This window comes from Sinocyclocheilus anshuiensis, unplaced genomic scaffold (assembly GCF_001515605.1).
Source record: "Sinocyclocheilus anshuiensis isolate Anshui unplaced genomic scaffold, SAMN03320099.WGS_v1.1 scaffold183, whole genome shotgun sequence".
Taxonomy (NCBI): domain Eukaryota; kingdom Metazoa; phylum Chordata; class Actinopteri; order Cypriniformes; family Cyprinidae; genus Sinocyclocheilus; species Sinocyclocheilus anshuiensis.
The window spans coordinates 5,367,399-5,377,885 of NW_015548309.1; the positions used below are offsets into that span (position 1 = coordinate 5,367,399).

Below are 10,487 nucleotides of genomic sequence, written 5' to 3' on the forward strand. Positions count from 1 at the left end.
ATAGATAGATAGATAGATAGATGATAGATAGATAGATAGATAGATAGATAGATAGATAGATTTTTTTATTTTACAGTTTTAGTCATTTTTGTGTTTTGTCATTTTTATTAGTTTTTTTTATATGTCTTCATTGTTTTTATTTACTAAAACTAAAAAGAAATTGAGAAATGTTGTAGTTGAATGTAGCTGAAATAAGTTGTTTTAATTAATATTTAATACTAATAATGTTTATTTTATTTCAGGTAATGTTTAATTTATATATACACACACGCACCGTTTAATATTTGTACAATATAAAATAACTTTTTCTTAAATATTTTAGTTTTAATATTTTTAATCAATTAATTTATTTTGTATATTTTAATTTTATTTGTGTGCGCATGTGTGTGTATGTATAAATAATTTATGTATATGTATGGATTATGCCACATTAATTTAGCCCAACCTAAGTCACAGCTCATAATATCATAATGTGCATGATGCTGTGTAAATTACTAACCCTTATGTTGGTTTTGCAGTCAGAAACCAAGCTCTATAATGGCTCAGATAAAGACGTATCGGTGTCTGGAAACAAACTTACTAAGAAGGAGTCACTCAAGGTACAGCCACACTCATTAATTGATCAATGCATGCTTTTTGTGCATTTCTTATATATGCATTCTGATTACTAAAGATAATGACTAATAATGTGATGTTTTGCATGCATGCATGTCTGTTCAGGTGCAAAAGAAGAACTACAGAGAAGAGAAGAAACGCGCCACTAAAGAGTTGCTCAGCACCATCACTGATCCGTCTGTCATCGTCATGGCCGACTGGCTCAAGGTTTGCCCTTAAAATGTGTTTATTCTTGTAGGCCATTTTCATACTGGAGTCTTTGGTGTGGCTTAACTTAGCCCAAATCACTCACATATGCAACTAAATCTTCACTCTGGGCGACTAAATTATGTCTATCGTTAGCCATTGGCTAATAAATTCTTAGATTTTACTCGCCAGTGTGTGTGTTAGAGGCTAAGTGCAAGTTTCGGCTAATGTCAATCACGTCATTCACTACAGCCCGCCGCCACTGCGATCCCGTCCGCGCCGTCTATTCATCTAACGAAGACCCACTTCGGTGGTGGTGCGGGATGTCCAGGCGCTTTCCGAAATTCTGTTGGCTTGCTTTTCGTTATCTCTGCGTGCCTGCGACTTCAGTTCCTGCCGAATGCGTTTTTTTCAAGTGCAGGAATTGTTAATCGCCTCAGGTCCTGTCTTTCATTTTGTTCGTTTTGTTTTTAGATGATATAGCCTACATGATGAAGTATGTTTTTAAAAGCCGTTTTAATGCTATTCCTTGATCAAATTTCCTATTGGTTTTGACTTGTGTTTTAATATGTTGGCTAACGTTATATGAAGATTAAGAATTCTGTCAGGCTATTGATCGATTTTCCATTGTTCTGCATTTCCCCAGCTGATTTGAATAAATAAGCATTGGCTGACGTTGAGTGTGTGCTCTTCTTTTTTTTTTTCTTTTTAACAACCGCCTAAAATTAAATGATGATAACGCGAGGCAAGCGTACGGCAGAATTGTGACCTATTTTTTGCGGAATACATTGAGGGATTTGACAGTATGATTCATAGATTAAGTATTTCAAATGTAGGCTATTATATACACACACGCACAAAGTTGTCTTTTTTCTTACCATCTTTTGGGGGTTTCTTGCTTTTAGACTAGTCGACTAGTCGGATACAAAACTTCCGTTTAAACGACAGTCAAATTAGTCGTTGCGCACATCCCTAGTGTGTGTGTATATAAATAATTTGTATATATATATGTATGGATTATGCCACATTAATTTAGGCCAGCCTAATGCACAGTTCATAATATCATAATGTTCATCACGCCGTGTAAATTACTAACATTTATGTTGGTTTTGCAGTCGGAAACAAAGCTCTATAATGGCTCAGATAAGGACGTATCGGCGTCTGGAAACAAGCTTACTAAGAAGGAGTCACTCAAGGTACAGCCATACTCATTAATGACACACTGATCAATACAGACTTTCAGTGCATTTTTTTATTTATGCATGCTGATTACTAATGATAATAATGACTAATAATGTGATGTTTTGCGTGCATGTCTATTCAGGTGCAAAAGAAGAACTACAGGGAAGAGAAGAAACGTGCCACTAAAGAGCTGCTGAGCACCATCACTGATCCGTCTGTCATCGTCATGGCCGACTGGCTCAAGGTTTGCCCTTAAAATGTGTTTATTCTTGTAGGCCATTTTCATACTGGAGTCTTTGGTGTGGCTTAACTTAGCCCAAATCACTCACATATGCAACTAAATCTTCACTCTGGGCGACTAAATTATGTCTATCGTTAGCCATTGGCTAATAAATTCTTAGATTTTACTCGCCAGTGTGTGTGTTAGAGGCTAAGTGCAAGTTTAGCACAGATATATTTTCACTCTGACGGAGCGCTTCAGAGTTTCACTCTCCATTAAGCGATCTATGCTGTTTTTCAGTTCATCTCAATGGATGCGCAGCGCACCTGTATTTGACGCACCGTAAACTCTAGTGTGAAGACACACGACTCGCCGTCGCTTTGCTGATAGCGCTGTGTTTCTCACACACACGCAAAGACTGAGAGAGAGCGAGTGAGAGTCTTACAGAATCGACGCGCTACATGTAAATGATATTCTTTGTTGTATTCTTCTGTAAAAATAACAGTTCATTTAGAATTATCCAGCTTTTAAGAACAAGCATAAGATATGCAGGTTTCTCCAGTAGTGGGCGGAGCTAATGCGCAAACGGCAATCTCATTGGCTGACGCTCACCTATTACCGTCCCTGTTTTGATTTCAGCAAATCAGTTCGAGCGAACGCAGACAACGTGATTAATATTCATGAACGGCGAGTAAACTAAAAAAATGTACTAGCCAATGGCGATTCTATTGCCAAGGTGTGTGTAGAGAGTTGTTACAGAACACTTTTTTATGGTGCAAAATCTTGTTTTAGTAATGCATATTTTATAATGCTTTTAATGCACATCTCTGCATAAATGGTCTCAAAATTGTTTCATTCTTCATAGAATCTCTCGCAATGCATCCACAGCAGACGGATGCGTTAAATTTTGGTAGTAAATCCAACGGGACAAAAGCATGATTAAAAAGTGAATGTCATTTTTCATTTTGCCGTCTTGCTGCAGGGGTAAACAACCCATGCTAATAATCACAGTAATGCTCACATTGCTGATAGTATGTGAAAAAAGACCTGCAGGGTCAGGAGGAAAGGAGGTTAAATTGATCATAGCTTTGGATCACACAATCAAACCATATGAGAAAACGTCCAGTCCTGTACGAGTCAGTTTTATCTCCTTCAGATCCGTGGCACGCTGAAGAGCTGGACCAAGCTGTGGTGTGTGCTGAAGCCAGGCGTCCTGCTCATCTATAAGACCAATAAGAATGGCCAGTGGGTCGGGACCGTCCTGCTCAACGCCTGTGAGCTCATCGAGAGACCCTCCAAGAAGGACGGCTTCTGCTTCAAGCTCTTCCACCCGCTCGAACAGTCCATCTGGGCCGTCAAGGTGCACGAGAAAACTCAGCGAGAGCCATTCAGATTAAGATGAACATTATTGGAGTCGCATTGTTATGCATTTGGGGTTCTAATTATTCAAAGTTCTAAAAGATGTCTTAGATGCATAATAAAAAAATATATATAATGTGTATATTTAATAAATAAAAGCATATATATTGAATGTAATGTTAAAAAATATTATAGAAATATTAAACATTAAATATTTTAAAATACACTACCATTTGAGAAACATTTAGGGTCTATAAGAAGTCTCTTACGCTCACCAAGGCTGCATTTATTTGATCAAAAATACAGTAAAAACAGTAATATTGTGAAATATTATTACAATTTTAAATAACTATTTTCTATGTGAATATATAGTAAAATGTCATTTATTTCTGTGATCAAAGCTGAATTTTCAGCATCATTACTCCAGTCTTCAGTGTCACATGATCCTTCAGAAATCATACTAAGATGCTGATTTGCTGCTCAAGAAACATTTCTGATTATTATCAATTTTGGCAGTTTTTTTATTTTATTTTATTATTTTAGTTTTTTTTTTTGGAAGCTGACTTTTTTTCAGGATTCTTTGGAAGGAATTGAATAGAAAGTATAAAAGAATATATTTTAAATTGTTTTTAATGTTTTTTAAATGTTTTTAATATTTAATATTTTTATATTAACATGTTTTTATTATAATAAAAATATTTACAATTTTTAATATTTTTTTGAAACTAATTTTTTTGTCAGGATTCTTTAGAAAGAATTTGATAGAGGGTTCAAAAGAAGAACTTTATTTGAATTATTATTAGTATTATTATTATTTGAATTTTTGGTAACATTATAAATGTCACTTTTGTTCAATTTAATGCCTACTCACTGAATAAAAGTATTAATTTCTTTATTAAAACAGATATTGAACAGTGTGTATATAAAATTGTATATATTTAAAACTATAAAACAATGTAAAAAATTAAGTAAAACAATAAAATAAAAAAGAAAGTGAGTATGTATAATATGGGCTCTTTTTATATTCATTCAATTTTTAATATTCCTTTATTAGTGTAAAAAGTTATTTGGATAGTTGGATGAAGTGTTTATGTTTGTGTCTCAGGGTCCTAAAGGAGAAGCCGTGGGCTCCATCACTCAGCCGTTACCCAGCAGCCACCTGATCTTCAGAGCTGCTTCAGAATCAGATGGTGAGACACACACAGATTTACAGAACAGAGCTGTATGTTACTGCAGCACCAGTCTTTATAACACACTGCGTCGTGTGTGTAGGCCGCTGTTGGATGGACGCTCTTGAATTGGCTCTGAAATGCTCGAGTTTGCTGAAGCGAACGATGATCCGAGAGGGCAAAGAGGAGACGACGCAGACCGCAGAGCACTCGCACATCAACTTCTACAGTCTGCTGAGGGCACACAACATGCAGGGCTTTCAGTGAGACACGCACATTAACACAGCCAGCTGTCATCTTACTGGCTCTTTAGATGAATATTTAATTCAGCGTTGATAAAAAGTGACACTTGCATGTTCATTTTTAATGTCGGACGTTCAGCGGCAGAGTGCCGTGACATTTCCTTTAAATCTTAAGTGAGAGTTCAGTCTTGGCTAATACAATAGTACTTTTATTTTATGGCACATGATCAGTAACAGAAATGACTTAATTTTCAATGCACATTTACAATTAAGTGCATTAACGTCCACTTTTTTGGCTAAATTGTTTCCCGAAATGTTTTTTCCCATTTATTTTCCCATAGGGATTTTAAAAACGTCTTCATAAACGCATTATAAGCCATGAACCAAAACAAGCAGCTATGAGTTTAATCACAACATCACAAACTTTGATTTGAAACAGAAATTATTTGAAAATTGGACAAAACTACTGAAAGTTGAAATAATGTGAACCGATGGCTTCAACAAAAGCATATACCATTACAAATCATTTCGTTAAAAATCAATATCTCTACTTTGGAAGTAAAAAAATCTCTTAAAAAATTGTTTAAAAAAATGTTTTATTTATTTATATTAAATTTTTATGATTATATTTATTGAAATTTAATTGTATGTCATTTATATAAAAATAATTTTAATATGTTAAAATAATGAAGTGAATGGGTGGCTTCAACAAAAGCATATCCCATTAAAAAACAATCTCACTATTTGGAAGTTTTTATTTCCAACACTATAAATTTTCTTTAAAAAATTAAGTGTTTTTAAAAAAATTATTACATTTTTTAATTTATATTGAAATTTTATGTTTATATAAATATACAAAATATATACATTTTTATTTTATTTTATAATTAATAATCATTTATTTAAATTTATTAAAAAAAAAATGTAATAGTTAAGGATTAAAAATGAAGTTAACCAAACATGATAAAATCACTGCAACTAAATAATAATAAATTTATTTATTATAATGTATTATTATAATTTATTTATTTATAATAATAATATTCACTTTAATAAACAATTTGTCCACATAAAAGCGTAAAGGCAAAATAAGACATCAAACCTGATTTTAGCTTGTTTTATTTTGTGAACTGATTGTTTCACTCTGTATGCATATATTGACCGAAACTGAAGTAGTTGAAGCACCACTAGTCACCGATAGTATGTTTGCATACTAACTGAGAGTTTGTGTGATCTGTCAGGTTTAACGACAGCGACCAGTTTAAGGATCCGGACCTGTACTCGGATAAATCGGACCGTGAGAATGAGCAGGAGCAGGAGGAGTGGGAGAACGAGGTGATGGAGAAAAGTGAAGAGAGCGACAGCGACACGTCAGAGCGACAGGAAGACTCGTACATCGACCTCGATCCCAACGAGACGCTGCGGGAAACGTCGTACATCGAGCAGAGCCACGAGGAGCTGGGAGAGGTGCAATCTCTGATCTGGACTCTACTGAAGCAGGTTCGGCCCGGCATGGACCTGTCCAAAGTCGTGCTGCCCACCTTCATCCTGGAGCCACGATCCTTCCTGGACAAACTGTCCGATTACTACTATCACGCTGACTTCCTGTCCGCGTAAGATAACACACAGACACAGTGATGCTCCGATTATTCAGATGCTCCTTTATGTTCACTAATAACAAAAGGAAAACTACTAAAAATCCTCATTGAAATAAAGCTGAAATAATATACAAAATTTAGATGAAACTTAAAGTAGAAAACGAAACGAAAATTAGAACTGAAATAAACTAAAGTTGAAGTTCTAGTTATTACTGAAATAAACTGAAATAAAAATAAATTAAAGCTAAATATAAATTATAAAATGGCATAAAAATAAAAATGACAAAAGAACATCATAGAATTATTAAAGCTTAAACTAAAAATAAAAATATGACAATGAAAATATAAAAATAAAAGCTAACTACTATAATAGTATATAAATAATGAACTAAATGACATTGGAAAGGAGCATGCATGGAATTGCTGTCTCTAGTGTTCCAAATCAGTCCCTTATTAGGGACTATAAAATGTGTAAAAAACATAGTTGATAAAAAATCTAATTATTTAAAGAAAATTATTTAATTAAAAATTGTTTTAATTATTTTATTTTTTGTTTATATAAAATTTTGATATTAATATTGCTTAATTTATTTACATTAAATTAATTATATGTAATTTATTTTAAAATAATTTTAGCATAGTTATGGATTAAAAATGAAGTGGATCAAACATGGTAAAATCACTGTAACTAAATAATATTAAATTAAATGGATTACATTTATTTATAATAATAATAAACAAATTGTCCACATAGTAATAAACATAATAAACAAATCGTCAGTGTAAAGTCAAATTAAAATGTCAAAATCAATGTTATTTTTGACTGTTATTTTGTTAATATTTTGAATTCGATTTTATAGATGTTTTCACACAAATTTTAGTTAAAGTTTTTGTATTTTTTGTGTTTTTGTGATTTTAGTTTTCTTTAATATGTCTATAATATTTATTAATTTTGATTTATTATTATTAGTTTATTTAGTTTTAGTAATATTAGTAACTTAAACCAAACGAAAATGAGAATATTTATTTATTTAATTTAATTAATTAATTAATTTATTTATTTTTTCAAGTAAAGAATTTTTAAAATGTTTTTAGTGTTATTTAGCAATAATAACCCTGGTAAAAAATAATAATAAAAAAATACACATAATGACATCAAATCAGATTTTAGCTTGTTTTATTAAAGTAACTTTACTGTAATTGTGTTTTGTTAATCTTATCAGAGCGGCGGTGGAGGAAAACGCTTATAACCGTATGAAGAAAGTGGTCAAATGGTACATTTCTGGATTCTACAAGAAGCCAAAGGTAAAGGCTCATTCACTAATAGACAGTTCAGACATCTCGAATCTGTCATTTTCCGTCATATTTTCATCATTTTTGTCACTGACAGGGTTTGAAGAAACCATACAACCCCATTATTGGAGAAACATTTCGCTGTTTATGGATCCACAGCAAGACCAACAGCAAAACCTTCTACATCGCAGAACAGGTGAAGCAGCAAAATCGACTTTAATTCCACTCAGTTTCTACCGAGCCTCACGCCAACATAAAGTGTCTGTCCTCCTTCAGGTATCCCATCATCCTCCGGTTTCAGCCTTTTACGTCAGCAACAGGAAGGATGGCTTTTGTCTCAGCGGCAGCATCCTGGCCAAGTCCAAGTTTTACGGTAAGACAGAAGATACATTACGATAAATCTCGTCATTTTGTATAACACACACACACACACACACACACACACACACACACGCGTACGTCTGATTGCGATTTGTTGGCGTGTTTCTCAGGAAACTCTCTGTCAGCCATCTTGGACGGTGAAGCCAGGCTGTCGTTTCTGAACAGAGGAGAGGATTATGTGATGAACATGCCCTATGCCCACTGCAAAGGTCTGTTTTTCACACACACACACAAACACGCGTGAGCACAGCTAACACCCCAGACTCTATATATCTGAATACAGTCCTCATACCTCGCGACTAACACCCGTCCCCTGTGCTGTCTTCTGTAGGGACACATCTAGGTATGTTTACATGTGTAGTAACTCACTTGGCCTCGTTTACATATATGTGTGCAGTATCCAGTCTAGAGCTTTCATTTAGTTAGCATATGACAGTTTGGTAACACTTTTTTTTTTTTTATAACAATTAAAGCATTATTGCATTATATAACACTTAACAGATGATTAACGAATGTACAAATTAAATATTTTACTTAAATGTGCATGTATCCGTGTATTCATGTCCATATGTTTGTGTGTATATATACATGTGTATATGTATATATGATGTGTGTTTTACTGTATTATTTATATCATCATATGTAATACAATTGTAAGTATATGTATATATATTTTATAATATGTGTAATATATGTATTGTGTTTTCACCTTTATATATATATCTTTATAATTCTCTCATCATCACCACTGCTGCGTGAATATGATGCATCACAACACTACGGAGACCCGAGGAAAAGCGTGGATTAAAGTCCAAAACCTGACTTGAAATAAGCTAACAAATCAATCTGGGCTAAAGCAGTTCCGTTAACGACAAATTCAATTCACACAATCTCACTAATTTGTGCACGCTTAATTCTTAAGCAGACCTTAATGTCGATCATGGATCAAATCGATCCACCATGACAAACAGCGAATATATCTGTGCTGTTTAATGCATTTGAGACGTTGTGTTTTCCTCAGTGCATATACTGACACGTCACAGGTATATTTTTAATCTGTAAATGTTAGAAAGTCATGCAAACATATCCATTTTGCTGTCAGGAGTGGGCAAGGCTGACGCGAGTGAACGAGCGCTGCTGCACACATGCGTGCTAAACAGACGGAGAGCAATATAATAGTAGCGCAATAATTCGGAGTAAAATATACATTTTGCTAAAATATTTGTTGTTGGACATTAAATGTGTCTTTTGTAGAATTTTAAACCTACATATAAAGTGTATTTTTGTGATAGCAGTAACTGTAAAGGTACTATTGTAATAGGTAAATCAAATGTAAGCTAGTTCAGTAGTAATTACTATAAGCTCAAATGAGTTCTTGTAGCAGTTAAATATAGTCATTTTCTTTATTATTTATTTTCATTTTTAATTCAGTTATTTAAACTTTTAATTTACTTATTTTAATGCTTTAAAGAGCAATTTTAGATTGTAATGTTCTAATGTTCTGCAAACTATAAAAGGTACAGCTGTCATAAAACCAGAGAGAAAGGCTGCATGGCTAGAAACTGTAAATAATAGTATGTGAGACGGTGGTAATATCATTGGGTTCCTATTGGTCAGTAGAGGAGCTTAGCTTAGCCTGACAGTTAGCCTGCTTTAGACCAGGTTAGTTTCCCAGATGCACCGCTGCAATGGATGCAATGTACTGATACACGTTCTCCCTACTGTTTACGTCCACTTAAGACATAGTCAACTGTGTTTACGTGAATACTCGTCAAAAGGGACAATTGGACATCATTTTGTGTGTAATTCTCCGTTCATGCGACTCGAGAGAGTACTCGCGCGCTGTGAGACGCGCTTTCTGTGTGTGTGTGCTTCAGTGTCTGCGCTCAGAAAACCGGACGGAATTGAGTTCTCTCTTGCATCGTCAGATTTATCTATATGTCTGTTCTTCTCTTACTCCCACATATTGACATTTTTGAACGTTTTATGCGACGTGCAGCAAGTGTATGTTAGCTTATGTCCCGCCGGTTCATATGTATGCATCTAACCTCCGAACCACGCAGCAGATTCGTTCTGAAATTGAATGACTGTCTTCCCAAATCGTCCCTCCCTAACATTTTCGTCTTGTTTTTATTCGTTGATTTTAGTTCGTTATCGTCTCATTGTCGTCTGTGAAAAAAATGTTGTTGACGAAAATTATTCGTCAACGAAATTAACACTGGTTGCCACAGTGACTAAGCTT

General features: G+C 34.1%; 1 protein-coding gene and 1 long non-coding RNA gene across 9 annotated transcripts in view; one reads left to right on the forward strand and one right to left on the reverse strand.

The window, feature by feature from the left end:
- Positions 1-8,844, reverse strand: part of LOC107656453 (uncharacterized) — an 18,698-nt gene extending 9,854 nt beyond the window's left edge. Inside the window, exons 1-2 of the long non-coding RNA XR_001630575.1 lie at positions 8,834-8,844; positions 3,838-3,842 (exon numbers count right to left, since the gene is read on the reverse strand). This is a non-coding gene — a long non-coding RNA (uncharacterized LOC107656453). The remainder of the gene's footprint in view (positions 1-3,837; positions 3,843-8,833) is intronic.
- LOC107656451 (oxysterol-binding protein-related protein 8-like) overlaps positions 1-10,487 on the forward strand; it is an 89,562-nt gene that overhangs the window by 68,807 nt on the left and 10,268 nt on the right. For 6 of the 8 annotated variants that reach the window (XM_016444317.1, XM_016444315.1, XM_016444321.1 and 3 more), the window contains 10 exons: positions 1,917-1,997; positions 2,126-2,227; positions 3,360-3,563; positions 4,668-4,752; positions 4,835-4,994; positions 6,215-6,586; positions 7,795-7,876; positions 7,962-8,060; positions 8,141-8,237; positions 8,356-8,454. In XM_016444317.1, coding sequence (XP_016299803.1) covers positions 1,917-1,997; positions 2,126-2,227; positions 3,360-3,563; positions 4,668-4,752; positions 4,835-4,994; positions 6,215-6,586; positions 7,795-7,876; positions 7,962-8,060; positions 8,141-8,237; positions 8,356-8,454 — 1,381 coding nt within the window. Of the gene's footprint in view, positions 1-518; positions 600-720; positions 823-1,916; positions 1,998-2,125; positions 2,228-3,359; positions 3,564-4,667; positions 4,753-4,834; positions 4,995-6,214; positions 6,587-7,794; positions 7,877-7,961; positions 8,061-8,140; positions 8,238-8,355; positions 8,455-10,487 lie in introns of all 8 variants that reach the window. The other 2 variants (XM_016444316.1, XM_016444318.1) reach the window with 1 other exon arrangement.